The sequence below is a fragment of the Anopheles marshallii genome, chromosome X, assembly GCF_943734725.1.
Source record: "Anopheles marshallii chromosome X, idAnoMarsDA_429_01, whole genome shotgun sequence".
In the NCBI taxonomy this organism is placed as follows: Eukaryota; Metazoa; Arthropoda; class Insecta; order Diptera; family Culicidae; genus Anopheles; species Anopheles marshallii.
Window position 1 is genome coordinate 1,961,175 of NC_071325.1, and position 15,607 is coordinate 1,976,781.

A 15,607-nucleotide genomic window follows, 5' to 3' on the forward strand; every position below is an offset into this window, starting at 1 on the left:
CCTTGATTTCAATCAACTGAGCAGAGCAGCAGACAAATTCCGATGAACGTTATTTCGATATTATCATGAAGCGTATAACCTCGGAAGAAAAACCCAACTTTACAAGGGTAGTACGATTCAGCATTGTTATTGAGCAGCGACTAATGATGTGATAAAAAGAGTTATCACTTTTCGATTCCCCTAAAAGATTGCGAAAAGGCAATAGAAGCTGTCCTCTACAGGGGTCATTTATCGATAGCATTTCGATAAATCAAACCCGTAGATAACATTATTCAGCAATTCAATATTGTCTCGCTCTCCCTCCCGGCATACACCTGTAGCGAGAAGGAAATTAATACACTGCAAAACCAACACCAGTGTCCAATCAGGTTAATGAGTATTGAGCGTGTACCTATGATACTGGTAACAGTGTGTTAGTTTTTGTTTGTTCTCTTGCGTATATCCGACAGCTGCTGTAAACTGTCGTTTATAGAATTCTAAAATATATCAAACTCCTCAAATAGACCGTGGTCTTAACGTTCAAATCCTTTCCTATGTGCGTGTGCAGTGATCAGATAAGCTGGCTTGAGTTCTGATCCAGACACTGGGTAGGTACTTTACAGAGCAGGAAATATTCGATCCTCAAGACTACACCAAACAATAACCAGAGCTGCTGGAAATAGCTGCTTTCAGTCGCATGTACTTGCACAAATGTCTACTAGTCACTATCTTTTCATGCGCGCCTCAGGTCCCACACCCAGTGGAGTAGTTGGTCAGTGCGTTTCTGCCATTATGGAAGGTTAGTTGAGAATGTAGATGCCGATCAAGACACGGCACGACACGATCGTTGATCCACCTACCAAAACTAAAGGCTAGTTTGTTACGTAGATAGCTACAGATTCGACTTATCCGTCACGTACATGCATTGTATCTAATGGCATTATAAGGCTTATTCGTCAGCACCATCGATGCCGAATATCGAAGCTACCGGTGTTGAATCAGATCGCGTCCCACCCCGGTTGCTTACGGAGATTGATAACAGCTGCCTGTCGAGCGGTTGCCGTCATTCGCTGTAGTTGCCCGTCTCCCGTTTGATCAACTGGTTGATGGTGAGGTTGAGGCTGCCCGGCTCCTGCGCCGGTTCACTCTGATGGCTTGCATTGGGGCTGGTGTGGCAAAGGTTTGCCGCGTCTGCGCCACCGGACTGGAGGAAGGCGTTGGCAAGGTTCGGCAGCGCTAACGATTTGGGCGAAAACAGTGGCAATGCGGACAGGCCCCGGTTAGCCGCGAGTGAGGCGGCTAGCTTCATCGTCTTGTAGTCTTTGCGCAGATGCTGACGGATCTCCGTGTGGCAGTGCTCGTTGTTTGTTACGATGATGTCGCCGGTATCGGTGGTCGTTACCCGCGCCTTGCAGTTGTACTTTCGGGACAGATTGCACTGCCAGTACTTCTTGTCCTTCCGGATGTACTGTATGCCGAACGAGTGACCGTCGTGTACGAGCAGCGGTTTCCCACGCTGGCTCAGCATAAACTCCAACCGGCCCTGGAACCACTTTTCACCTGGCGTCACTGTGAAATGAGAACAGATACGAAAGGGTATGGAGTGAAAACAGATCTTGCTCGCTGGAAAACAGATCGCGTTTGCTTGCTTGTAGCGAGGTGTGGTGTTTCGTGATCTGTCAGGCTTGTACGTGAGACATGGTCATATACAGCTGTAACGAGTAGACAGATTAAATACGGATGAGTGTGATGCATCTAAGTACAATATGGGGATGGTGATGGCGACATGCATACCTACTACCAACAGCAATCTAAGGTTGATGAACTGATTTCGATGTTGGATATTTTTTGTTTTAATGAGTACATGCACTGTAGTGTAGCAGAAAGGATGCTTTTCCTAGTATAGTCGAGGCACTATGAAGGTTCGGTACAGACATGGAAGAGATCTAAATAAAAGACAGGAAAAACAGAATGGCTTACTTCTTTCTTCGCTCTTATTTGCTCTTCCAGCTAGTTTCAGTTAGTCTATCAAACCTCTACCAGATAGTAATGCTAGCGAGCGTTTCAGATGTGCTTTAAGGTGGAGGACATCTTGTTAAGTTGGACGTCACTATCGTTATTTTTAGGTTACTTTACTATAATTCATGTTATTCTTGGCCAAACTACATTCTCGTATAATGCCAAATGTTAAGAGCAGTATGAAGATATGACGTTAATGCCGTCATCCACAAAACCCAAATATCTTCTATTCTGTCATTGCAGATTACTTTGAGGAACTTCAGCAACCACATGAGATCCCTGCCGAAAATCCAGTATTGGGTAGTTCGTAAGGAGGCAGTTGTGAGTTGCTGTTTCAATTCTGAGTTGAAATGTGATAGTTTGATCCACAACAGATGCTTCACACAGTGCTAATCACTGAAAGCCATATAAGACAGTGCACTTGATAATCTGCCCCGACCGTGAGCATCATCGAATTGGGATTTGCCCTCTGATGCCATTCGCCTTAGACGCAACCCCCCCCCCCCCCGTTCCCTTGTAGTTCTATCACTTTAGTTTACCCATCCGCTTGTCCACTCGCGAGCCATCATTGATAACGAGGTCTGATGCTTCGTTTTTATCTGCTGATGGCTGCTTGATCGTTCGACCCGCAGATTCAAAGTAGATGTGGATTCGTAAGGTATTTGCAAACATGCCATAAAAACCTGGCGGCAAAATCGCGCCATCACCGTACAGCTTCCTGCACTATCGTAGCGTGCGGGAAAGACCAACCAAAGGATAGAAGCATGTACGCCACCAACGGGCAGTGAGGTTTGTCAAAGCAGGACATTTTGTTGATTATAATTACCTCCATCTATTTACCAGAACGATTAACGCTCTCAACTTCCCTGCCCTCGCACCGGCCACCACCAAGATTACCGACTGCTCCCCTCGCTCATGAGCCAGTCCTCTTCCTCGCGTAAGGAATGCGCAACATCCAACGTGATGCGCGGGATCGCATCATTGCCTTCAAACAAACAAAAAAAAAAGAGCCTGACACCCGAATTAAAATTATGCCCCATCGGAAGTGATTAAGTGCGCTCCAGATTAAGCCAAAGCCCGCACTGTGTTCTATATTCGTTTGGATGGGTTCGGAGTGATCTTAAAAAAAAAAAACCGATCGGTGCGACTAATATGTTCGACCATTCTGCGATGTGCTTACCCGGAGAACGCCAGTTGATAAAAACCGATCCGCTTTACCGAAAGCGACAGGGGACGGTTTCCGCGGTGAAGATGACACGGCAACAGCGTTGGAGAGGCGGGCACGGTGGGCCGTAATGGGTAAAGTTCAACCTCTAACCTTCGCGCGCGATCATACGCCGTTAGGCAGCGACAGGATGGATCGGAGACTTATCGCTATCAAAACGGGCAGCGGGATGTCGTTTCCGGAGCGACGCGAAGACAAAGTTTCCCCCGAATATCATCCCGAAAAACAACCAGCCTCGGCCGGCACGCACGGCCTAAACCCTCACACCCTGCCCCGCGTCAGACAAGGGCGCGGGTCCGCCAGGCGATTACATTCCGCCTAGCGAGCGTATGTCATGCACACGAACTCCTTCAAAGCTTCCCAACTGGAAGGTGAAGCGAGAGAAAAAAAAAACGCGTGTGTATATGTACGTTTCAATGGAAATATAAAGGTTATTATCAGTCCCGCGATGCTGTTTGCGCTCGGTAAGCGAAGCAGTGTAGTTACGGAGGATTCATCTGAAAAGCGTCATCCGATAAGCCCGGACCCGGACTGGATCTGCTTCGACCAATACGCAACCCAGCGCGATGATGACGATGTGTGATGGTACGGGTGCGGGCACCGATCGTCACCGGAGACAGTGTGCGAACACGCAGCAGGAAACGCCATTACATTTCTCCGCACTATCTTAGCGGCTTATTATCTATCTGGACCGCGCGGAGAAGTTTTCGTGTCGGAAGATCGGCCGCCCGGTAGCGCAACAAGCGCACCGGGTTAGCTCGCCTATCTAAGCTTCTCGTGCGGCCGCCATTACGGTGGGCAACGAGTGTTCGGCTTTATCCTTTATCAGCAAAGCGAGACTTATCGGCCCATCGATGTCGATGTGTGTTCGGCTGTTCAGTAGAACATTCCCGGGAGCGCATCCACCGTGCACCACCTCGGGTGCCCTCCTCCCGCTGCCCACCGCGCCCGCTTGGATAAGCCGATGGTTGCGCTAGCGGTACTTTACCCGATCCACGATTGCTCGGATTGCGTGCCGTGTCCGAGTGCGGTGGTTGGTGTGCGAGCTGCACACTTCGATATTACCCGTCGTTTATCGACACTTCACAAAATACCCAATTCAGTGCGGTATCTCCGGGAGGCAAAATGGGTAGGGATTAGGCGGCACATTCTATCGGTGCGCACTGCAACAGGCAGTACGCTGCGCCTGCAAGACCGTCCGCAGCCATTTTGTAGCGGCGGAAGCCGCACACACATCCACCAGCGCGCGCTCATTAGCGAGCGTACGCCGGCTGGTGATAATAAAACCACCGAGTTGATCGAATTGCTGGTTAAGGCGAAGGCAGATCGGCTCTACCAATCAGCGCCCAACACTCGATAGAAAAACATCAACCGATCCTCGGATGCTCGGCGCGGCACGTTTGCGCCCGTTGGTGCCATCGCTCTATCCTACGAGGCAGCAAGTTATTGGTATTTCCTTTTTTTTTGTTCTCTGTTGTATTGCAAATGGATGAAAATGAGATCACAATATGGTGTGCTAACCTTTGGCATACGGATGAACAATATTTATGATATTGAGCACGAGTGGTTACGATGCGAGTCGCGGCGCAAAGCTATCTGTTTTGCTAGCGTGGTAGGTGCGCGCCCGAAACGCTTCGGCCGCAAATAGTAACACCGTGCTGGTGAGGCATTGGGGGCACCGCATGCAAAAACCGCACCGTTAGCGTTACAGGATGAGAAATGATTGATATTAGAAGTTTTCGTAAACAGTAAACACGGTAACCTTATCATCAAGCCTTGCTTATCACCGTGCGGAGGATAAACTAACACATTCTCCGGACCGGACATCCCTGCACTGAGGCGGCGTGGAGTACTCGCCCGTCTGATAGTGATCACGACCCAGCATCGCGTACCGTGTTTTGTGTCCGTATGGCGGATGAGTGTGGTGATTGTGACTCCGATTGTGCGTTTGCCTTCCCGGTGGAACCTCACTTACCTGGTGCGGTCTTGCCACAGGGCGTTACGTTTCTGCCGGTGCTCTGCTTCCGTTTGTCCGCCTCGGTTGGTGTTGATTGGACGGCGTTGGTGAGCAGCTTCATGCCCACGCTGTCGTAGTACGGCCACAGCTTGTCACCCTCGTCGATCGACGACGGTTGAGAGACGGTCCGCGGTGACATTGTCGCGTCGTGGATTGATGGCGTAAGGTCTGGGTCGCGTCCGGGCGTCGGTTCCGGCTTTACCGGTGACAGCGCACCGGCGTGCTGGGACCGTTGCGGTGACGCCGGCTGTACCGTGCCGTGGTCCTTCTCCCGGCCCGCGTTTGTCGTCAGCTCCACAGGACTAAGGCCCGGTCCATCGGTCAACTGCTCATCGTCCGAGTCCGGTGCGATGCGCTTCCGGTTTCTCGGCGCCATGTACTGCGACCGTACGCTTAGCCTGGGCGGTGTCGCTGCGTGGTCTATCGTGTTCACGTCATAGCCCAGATAGCTGCCGGCGGACCGATGGTGCGTTTGATCTTTGCCCTGATTCCGCAACATGGCGACCACCGGGATCATGTCCAGATGTTCGGCGGCCGCTACCACGTTCTCCAGATCGCCGTTAAAGATGGTCGCCTCGCCGTAGTACAGAAACTGCATGATGATGCGCATTACGTGCGGCGATACATCCTTCAGTACCACTGGAAAGAAAATTTGTTGGAAGCACACGGAAACGATATACTTGCAAGACGGCAGGGCGCAAGATGTCGACATCGCGTCATTGTAGCAGCCGACGACACGTGGTTCACGGCCTATCAGCGGAGCACAATGTGGTATCGAAACACAATCGGTCTATTGCGGCCGGAGCACTCATTCACGCGTGATATCGAGAATGATAAATCTATTAACAGTAATCCTGAGGGACACTTCATTACGCTGATATCAGTTTAATACACCGCTCGATAGCCAACGTCGGTACGGAGCCCAATGCCTTTTTCTCAAGCAGCAATCCTCGAGGCGTTGCCCAGCGAGGGAAGAGGGGGGAAAAAGATAATGCTACTTCAATGCCTATTCTCACCTAGGCACCACGGCCCGTTACCCAGATGTCGTCAGGATAGTTGTCGCAGGCCGCGAGTGGAAGGGATGATAACTTCAGTTACCCAATAATGCCGATACACCGGCGATACTTCGCTACAACTCGGGGCTGTTTATCAAAGTAGGGGTTTTTTTCTGTTGTTCACAGTGATATCAACCAATTTATCTACTCGCCGGAGCGCAGCCTTTATCTCAAGCTAAGGCGATAATTTGTACAATTGAACCATCGCCTGTGCACAAACACACAGGGCGCGGGCAGCCTCACAGGAGCTACCGTGCACCGGCGGCTTACCGGAGAAAATGTTTCTCCTGCGGCAAGTGCGTGTACAACACGATAAGTGACATGACAGACGACAAGAGCATCACCATGTACACACCGAGAGCGGTAGCCGTACCCGTTGCGTATCTTGTAAAACAGCGCCTATCGACCTATCGTACCCTGCGCTGGACAAGATAATCTATCTTTGAACGATTTGTAATGGAAGATGGTTTCCCATGTATCGACAACATAGCGAACCGTACAATGAGAATGACGGAATCTTCGAATGACGGATGAATCTTCAACCGCTCTGGTGTTTGTTGTAGATATGGTAACTCAATGGCCGTGGTGTCTTCTTCAGGATATGAACCAAGGTTGTGGCTGATCTCGTGTTAGATATTGCTGTTTGGTTCTTCTCTAATCGATATCGGCAAATCTACATGCGTAGATTTAGTGACAACTCTGTCAGGTTCATCAGATGCAAGAATCTGATCTTTAAACTGAATGAATGGCTCTGACTCATGAAGTTTCATGACTCCTCAAAGACTCACGAATTATCAAAGAGGAGTCATGAGGTGATCACCGATGGTGATGTCAAGATGTGATGCATGCGGTGACTCATGAACCTTAAAAGATTCATGAATCCCTAACGATTCATGATTCGCTATCGACGAATTATAAGCTAGAATAGTTGCTTGAGAAATCAAAATCTGACGAATAGATCCAAATCTGATAGCAATTATGGATTATGGATATTCAAAGATGCATTCCTCCGGGGGTCATGAATCTTCGAGGAATCATGAATCTTTAATTAATCCATGAGCCTCTCAAGATCACTGAATCAATGACGATTCATGAATATTTTAACAATCGTTCCATGATGAGTCATTTAAATCATGAGTTCAAAACTATGATTCGTACAATTGACTCTTCGCAAAAGGCTAATTACGAATGGCTTTTTAGTAAACGTGGCACGTGGCACACCGACGGAAGTCCTGAGTGCATATCGCAGCTCAGAGTACATCGATCATTCGTTGGTTAAATTAAATTAATTTGAATTAAACTTTAATAAAGTAATGCATTAAAAAAATTATTGAATTGAATCAAAAATACAAAATTCCCTAACAACATAAATGTAACGCTAAATAAGTAAAATCATAACACCTCTTACCGGTTGTGTTTGTGTCGTTTTGTGACAAAATTTTGTGAAAATATGGGCTCACACTCGCCAGTAAAAATCGGTGCGCCCGAAACAGTTCGCCCTCGCACACGATCGTACAATCCTCGTACGAATGGTGATGCAAAATGTCTTTCACTGCACCGTACAGCTCGTCAAAATGTTTTTTCCACAAAACTTGTTGCATGGTGCTTTTTTTTTCTCTTTGAAAACAAAACAAAAACAATTTCAAACACACGCAAACTCCCGAGAAGAGCAAATTGGGCACGGTTTGGCTTCCAACCGGCTCAAACACTCGAATGCAACTGAACATGCAGCATTTGTACGCACGATAACTGCCGTTTTGTACTAAATCGGCGTAGGTTTGTCGTTTAGTACAACAAGGCACCACGGTCGGTTTGTTTGGGCGAAGACTTTGCAGATAGAAAACAGGCGTGTCGCACTTGTCTGAAAACGGCACGATGACAGCAGGGAGTTTTTGTGTTTTACCACACACCATGCATCGGTTTATATGTAATCGAAACAAACACGTCTAATCGCTCATTTTATATTTATATTAAAAAAAAAATAGCGTCAAATTCCACTTATTATGAATATAATTGCAAACGCGATATATTCCTTGCAATTAATTGACTCAGAGGAGTTAATTGTGTTAAATGGAATCTGTCTGGCCTTTCTCAGTTATTATAGTTTATGCGACTATCCTTGAACTTCATGCATCATTTTGAAAATAATTTTTAAATTTTTAGCGAAATCAAGCAAGATTATATTGTATTTTTTTAATTTCACCTTAAACTACAAAACAATCGCTCAAAATTAAAAAAACGCCACGCCCCAAAATATCTTTAAACTTTGGATATTTTTAACCACAAAATGTATAACAAATTCCCATTGTTGGCTGACAAATGACCAATGCGGATGTAAAATAATCCTGCATGTGCATCTTCTGTCACTTCAATTTTACGATTTTTTTTTCATTCTCCGGGGAAATAACAATGGCGACCGTTTTCGCCTCGCGGCCATATTTGTCGGAACAATCACAATGGGCTTTATTGTTTACATGTGATTTACTTTTAAATGTTTTTTTTTTTCATCTATAATTTTTCAATACCGTTCTGAGTGTTGAGTAAAAGAGTACGAACTTCGTTTATAAAAATTATTTCGATTAATTTCGTTTGCATCAAACGTCAAGGAATATTATCAAATGTCAGGAGCAAACGGTTTTCTGGAACGATTATAATAATAGACCTGTGTGTGTATGTGTGTGTTTGTGGGTGACCAAGGGGGTTTGCTTTTGCTCGTAATACGTCATTTCGATTTCGTACGGTTCGTGCATTGTGCACCAGGTTTTTGGGTTATATTTTGCTACTACTTTTTACACAGCTTAATGCGATGAGTTATAAAACCAAAGGAAAGGATCGTGATCACGAGAGCAGCAAATCCCGCAACAGTGTGTCGGGATTAAATAAAGGGCGCGACAAGGAACGCGAACGCAAAAGGTAAGGCAAAATAAAGGCACCGTTCCGTAGCATGGCGTCCCTGTTCGGGGTGTTTTTTTGTCCCGACTCCTACACTCCATGCTGTACGGCCAGTAATGTATTACGAACGGAAACGCATGTCTTTCGGGGTGCAATGAATATTAAGATGAGCGAAGAACGTTCTTAAGCGTTGGTAACACGAACTGAAATGATTTTTCTTCAACCTCACCCACAGTGAATACGATGGCAAGGAGCGGTATTCGGAGAAGGGCAATTTTAGCACAAAGGAACGCCACCGCAGCCGGAGTCGGGAGCGTAGCAACGAACGGCGTGATGGACGCCGCAGCAGCAAAGATCGACACGGACGGAAACACAGCCGGACGCGTGACGACAGCCGGGAGCGTGATCACCGCAGACGGGAGCACCGTGAACGGGAACGACGCAGCCGAAGTCGCAGCCGGGATAGGAAGCATCGCAGCAGCGGCGGTAGTGGTGTAAATGGTAGTGGTAGTGGTGGTAGCCGGGATGATCGCGACCACCGTCACCGCTCCCGCGAGCACACGGAGGACCCGCGCAGAGCGATCGAGAGCAGCAGCAGCAGCGTCCGGATGGACAGTCCGGAAAACTATGAGTACAAGAGCATGGAGTTTACGCAGAACGTTATTTCGACGATGTTGCTAACCGCGGCGACAGCGAGTGACTTTGCAAAATTACTAAACAGTTATAGCCAACAGCAGCAGATACAGGCACAGCAGCAACAGATCCAAACCCAGCAGGCATTGTTCGAGCAGCACAACGAAAATAGCTGCTCCTCGGTCGGATCAAAAGGTAAGAAAAACAGGGGATTTGTCATGTTAAACTACACAGGGTGCGGCATTAGGATAGAACGAACACTAGTGTTATATTGTTTTCATTTGAAAAGAGTCGTTCATATGAATATTCTGTGAAGCGTCATTCAAATCAGGAATAGTTTTGAATAATACGGCCACGATTTATAAACATAATTTATATATAGATTCGTGTGAACAATTTACAAACATATTTACTCTGCTCGTTTGATATAGGTGAGAATGGCGTTACCGGTTCGCAAGCGATATGTAATGGCAACAGCAGCGGTGGCGAGGGCGGTGAATCTTCCCGGCGACGTAAGAAAAAGTCGCGATGGGCCGGTGGTGATCACGATAAAACGTTCATTCCCGGAATGCCAACGGTACTGCCATCAACGCTGACACCCGACCAGCAGGAAGCGTACTTAGGTAGGCGTTGTGAAGCGATCATTTCCCTCGGCGGCACATTAATAGCATCTTTCTTATTTCAGTGCAACTGCAAATAGAGGAAATAAGCCGCAAGCTACGCACGGGTGATCTCATGATACCGCAGAACCCGGAAGAAAGGTTAGATTTTTACAACAACAATACTAACGCATTAAAAAAACGCCTTTTTTCATTCTTACCTACATACCTCTCAAAGCGCACAGAGATTGTAAAATGTTAATCGTTCATCGTAACCGTTTTCGCGGCCGCGTAACCGCGGCGTGGATAAAATAAACCCGCACGTTATACGGCTAGGGTTACAGAGCGATATGATCGAGCTACTGTTTTCTTCCGCTTCCGTTCGTATGTAACGCGCTATTTTCAACACCGGATCGCCTCTTTCTAGTGTGAAGAGCAGTAAGCGACTTCATCGTTGTTTAAATTCTTTAGATGATTTTCGCATAATCATTTCCCTAACGGCCGTACTCGTCAAATTAGAACCCCAAGCAAGATTGAATCGTTTAAACAACACAAGCAAAAGCACAGCTTGAATGAGCACTATCATTAAATGGAGAGAAATACGTCTTTACCCGTAATTTTCTGTATCTGCTTTCGCATTGAGAGGAAAACTAGCTCCCCAAACAAATCTCTAGACTGTTTAACGTGAATTCTCCATTTAAGCACACTAATTTACTGTATTTTGAAAAACAAAACAACAAACTGAAAAGCACACGGCGCTGCGCTGATCGTCCCATCATCCAAAAATTCTTCCACCACGTTGTGAAGCGGGACACGTAAGTGGACAAGACACCCTGACCTTAGTGAAACAGGTTACCTTCCCCCAAGTAGCTTCGTGTCCTTTGAGGGGTTGATGCCGTGCGCGTTGCGGAAAGGTGACCGAGGCCATATGTACACGTGATCTTACACACACACTCCATTCACACGCTCAATCTTTGGAAGATGCGCACTCACCAGGAACGACTTTAATCTCTAAGTTTCCAGGAACATTGATAACAGTAAATGGCGTTTCCGCTGCAGTCGATGTGTGGTGCTCCACCGAACTAAATCCCAACCGGTGTTTCGGAGATCCTGACACACACAAGCACGGCATCGGGTGGTGTGTCACCGATACCTTCCGGTTGTTTTTCTTTTTTTTATTGGGGGCCGAAAGAGCAACATAGCGCAAACGAAACCGTTATGTTGGTGCGTGGCTGTGCTCGCGTGTGTGTTGGTTTACGAATATTGTAATCTCATCTGTTTTCTGTCTTTTACTTGAAGCCATCGGACAAATGACGTAATCTGGCGCAAACCCTGTCGGAGATGGAAATTTTCAGTTTGTTCCAGCATTAAGCACAACACCCACCCACAAGCATAAACACACATACACATACATACAAATACATTGTATGTTACTCGTTCCTAATTCCTAATGAAGTATCATAATGCAAGAAAATACTTCAACCCACTAGTTGACGAGCAACATTTTATATTAATAATAAAATTTCAACAAAATGGCGGATATGTAACGTTAAAAAATCAGTTTTAAATGAACATTTGTCAGTATTTTATCTACAAAACAAAGACATCTCTTACCAGACACTGGCAATGTTCTGAGCAACACCCGATGAACTGTATTTCTCGGAGAAATGGGCCTCAGGCCTTAGGGAGAATTTAAGATTAAAAAGATTTATTAAGCACAACACTTGTAACCTGTCCTTCGTTCCCGTGCATTATCCTCGCAGCACCTCCAGCAAAAGCGGCATCTTCTCGTGCCTTTTTTAATGCTCCATTCGATGGCAATTGAGTCAATCGAGCAATTGATTGAGCCCCACAGCAACACCGTCCCATAGTCGGGGATGAATGTGCGTGTATGTGTGTGTGCGTGTGTTTGTGTGTCAGGGCATGTGCGTTCCGGGTGCGGGGGCGGGGGTGTGTATGTCCTCCCAGGGTCTCCTTCTGTGAATGAAGCGAGCGGTATATTTATACGTAGCGATTTTAAAAGGATTACATTAACATATTCCTTTTTTTCTTTCTCTTTTCTAATGACAAAAACTTTTACCCCCCATTCTTTTTTACAAGGCTTAGGCATAAATAATTCTAATTACTTTACAGTACAAATATATAATTATATAATTATTTAATTTTTTTTTTCAAGCTAAGGCTATGTTCTAACAGATTACACATGTACGTTGAAAGCAATAATATACCGTTCTTTTTTTCCTTCGATCCTTCACGCATAGCTGTTGCGAGCGAAACCTTAGGCGACGCGATGTGTGTACCCAACTGTGCTTTAGAGTATGTGAACAGCAAGGCTATTTCCTTGGAGTGTGTGTGTGTCGGTAGACAGTAAATTCCACACATATGCACACAAGCGCATACACAAGAACAGTAATGTAAAAAAAAAGACAAATAGTGCTTCTTCCTTTTACAGTATCATAATAACAATATAATTAATTTTTCCAAAGGACTAAACTTGTGATCGCCTGTTTCACGCCTGCCTAACGTGTACACCATGTGCCGTGTGTGGTTTGGGTGCGTGAGTGGGGGTAAGGGAAGGTAGTTGTGTGTACGCGCATTTGCGGCCGAAAGCAAAAGGATTCATCCTCCACACTGTAACGCTCGTATGTGTGTATGCGTATGTGCGTGTGTCTGTGTATGCAACGTTCAGCAAAAGAGAGACCCTATTAATTGTGTATCTACTCTACTGTTCTCATCAATAATAATGATCAACTTTCAGTTTGCCCGTGACACGCCACGGCGGAACGGTACACCGTGCCCAGCCACGTTCGCATCCTCCTGTCAGGAACAGCCACTTAATAATAATAATTCGATTTCTCTCTCTCTCTCTTTCTCTCTTTTCGTTCGTTCGAGAAACTGTGAACTCCGAACTCCTCTGCCCCGTGTACGCTTAATGGGGGAGGGGGTGGCGGGTCTTGCCCGTTTTGCGAGCGTTCCCCCCATCAGTGGACCCTACGCACATCCAGTTAAATAACCGCCAGTTCTATGTTTTTTTTTTCGTACCGCTTTCTTCGCTTTCGCACCGTGCAGGTCGCCGTCGCCCGAACCGATTTACAGTAGCGATGGTAAGCGGCTGAACACGCGCGAGTTCCGCACGCGCAAGAAGCTGGAGGAACAGCGGCACCAGCTGATTCAGCGCATGCAGTCACTGAATCCCGACTTTAAGCCCCCTTCGGACTACAAGTAAGTGGCACTCTACCGATGCGTATGCGTGGCAACATAATGTTAATCATTGTTTGCTTTTTTGTTTTTAGACCGCCAGTAATTCGTGTCAGCGACAAGGTGCTGATCCCGCAGGAGGAGTATCCGGACATAAACTTTGTCGGTTTGCTGATCGGTCCGCGCGGCAACACGCTGAAGGCGATGGAGAAGGACACCGGGGCGAAGATCATCATCCGCGGCAAGGGTTCGGTAAAGGAGGGTAAGGTTGGGCGTAAGGATGGTCAGCCGCTGCCGGGTGAGGATGAACCGCTGCACGCGTTCATCACCGCCAGCAACCCGGAAGCGGTGAAGAAGGCGGTCGACCGGATCAAGGACGTTATCCGGCAGGGCATCGAGGTGCCGGAAGGGCACAACGATCTGCGTCGGATGCAGCTGCGCGAGCTGGCCCAGCTGAACGGTACGCTGCGCGAAACGGACGGACCACGATGCAACAACTGTGGCTCGAACGAGCACAAGAGCTGGCTGTGCCCGGACAAACCGAACATCACGAACAACATCGTCTGTTCCGCGTGCGGCGGTACCGGCCACATTGCACGCGACTGTCGCAGCAAGCGTCCCGGCCACGGTGGACCACCAACGGCCAGCGGTGGAGGTGGCAGCACCGCTACGAAGATCGACGAAGAGTACATGAGCCTGATGGCGGAGCTTGGTGAGGCGCCACCGCCGCAGGACAACAACCACGGCTACGGTCACGGTGGTGGGAATAGTAACGGGGGTGGGGGCGGTGGCGGTAACGGTGGTTCCCGCGGTTCCTACAATATGTTCGAACCGCGGTCGGCACCACGTCCACTGATGGCAACACCGCACCATCCACCCTCGCTGATGGGCAACAGCCAACAAACGTCGAACGGCGGCAGTGGTAACACCACCCAGCCTGGCAATGGTGCCGGCGGTGGGAGTGGAGGCGGAGGTGGAAGTGGTGGTGGTGCTAATTCCGGCAACAGTCACCAGTGGCCACCAATGATGCCGATGCCACCCATTCCACCATCGTTGCCCACACCACCGCCGCCTCCACCGGCCGTCCCTTCGCTGATGCAGTGGACACCACCACAGCCACCCTTACCACCGAACGGTGACGCGATGGTACCGGCACCGAACCACCATTCGTACAGTGCCGGTGTCGCACCGCCTGGCCTGGGTGGGTGGGGCAAGGGTAGCGGCAGTTTGCTGCCGTCCGGGTGGCCACCAGCACCGAACGGGTTCGTACCACCGCCGCCCGGGCCGGCACCACCGCCACCACCGATGACCGGCATGCCATCACACATTTTAGCACCGCCACCACCACCACCACCCTCCTAATTGCTTTCTTCCGTCGGTTTTTAGTTAGTCGATGCGAGACACTACAGCCACCATGATGCAAATTCTGGATGCACGTTTAATCAGCTATATTTTATAGAACTATATATGTATTTGTTTTACTGTAACACACACTTTTAGGAAAGCTAGCCGTATTTTTGCGTGTAAAATACCACCCACGGTATTGAAATTGTGTACACGCTGGTATTTCCGTTTTCTACTGTTTTATTTTACCTTCTGTGTTGCATAACTTACGGTAGGTTTGCGCACGTAAAATATACCGTAAGCTTACGGTAGAAATTTTTAACCAAAAATGTGAAATCTAAACAAAAATGCAGTTAATCCCGCACCGGCAACTTGTTGGGTGCTACGGCGTACGTGGATGTGGTAGGGGGCGGTCGAGGCAAGTAAGCAAACGCAAATCATATGATGCTAAGCAAAGCAAATTACGGTAACCGTTACTGTAACACTACGGACACACATTCAATAAGGATTCTTTGTTTTTTTTTTATTCTTACTCTCCTTAGCATATAATGGTGGGTTTAATACCAAACACCCGCTTTGTTCTTATAGTATATCAGCTCCAACACGTGCCCGTCGGTCACATCAATTCTCAACTGTGAAGAAATTC

At 47.7% G+C, this 15,607-nt stretch overlaps 2 protein-coding genes across 2 annotated transcripts; one reads left to right on the forward strand and one right to left on the reverse strand.

Moving 5' to 3' along the window:
• Positions 1–1,042: 1,042 nt before the first annotated feature.
• Positions 1,043–7,896, reverse strand: LOC128711483 (protein bric-a-brac 2-like). Its single transcript, XM_053806364.1, has 4 exons — positions 7,704–7,896; positions 5,199–5,879; positions 1,629–1,691; positions 1,043–1,548 (listed from the first exon to the last, which is right to left on the reverse strand). Exons 1-4 carry the CDS (start codon positions 7,894–7,896, stop codon positions 1,043–1,045), a joined length of 1,443 nt encoding a protein of 480 aa, XP_053662339.1.
• Positions 7,897–9,101: 1,205 nt separating this feature from the next.
• On the forward strand, positions 9,102–14,979 carry LOC128707640 (splicing factor 1). Its single transcript, XM_053802602.1, has 6 exons — positions 9,102–9,208; positions 9,423–10,015; positions 10,252–10,443; positions 10,506–10,581; positions 13,489–13,641; positions 13,713–14,979. The coding sequence occupies exons 1-6, from the start codon at positions 9,102–9,104 to the stop codon at positions 14,977–14,979; spliced, it is 2,388 nt and encodes a 795-aa protein (XP_053658577.1).
• The last annotated feature ends 628 nt before the right edge of the window (positions 14,980–15,607 follow it).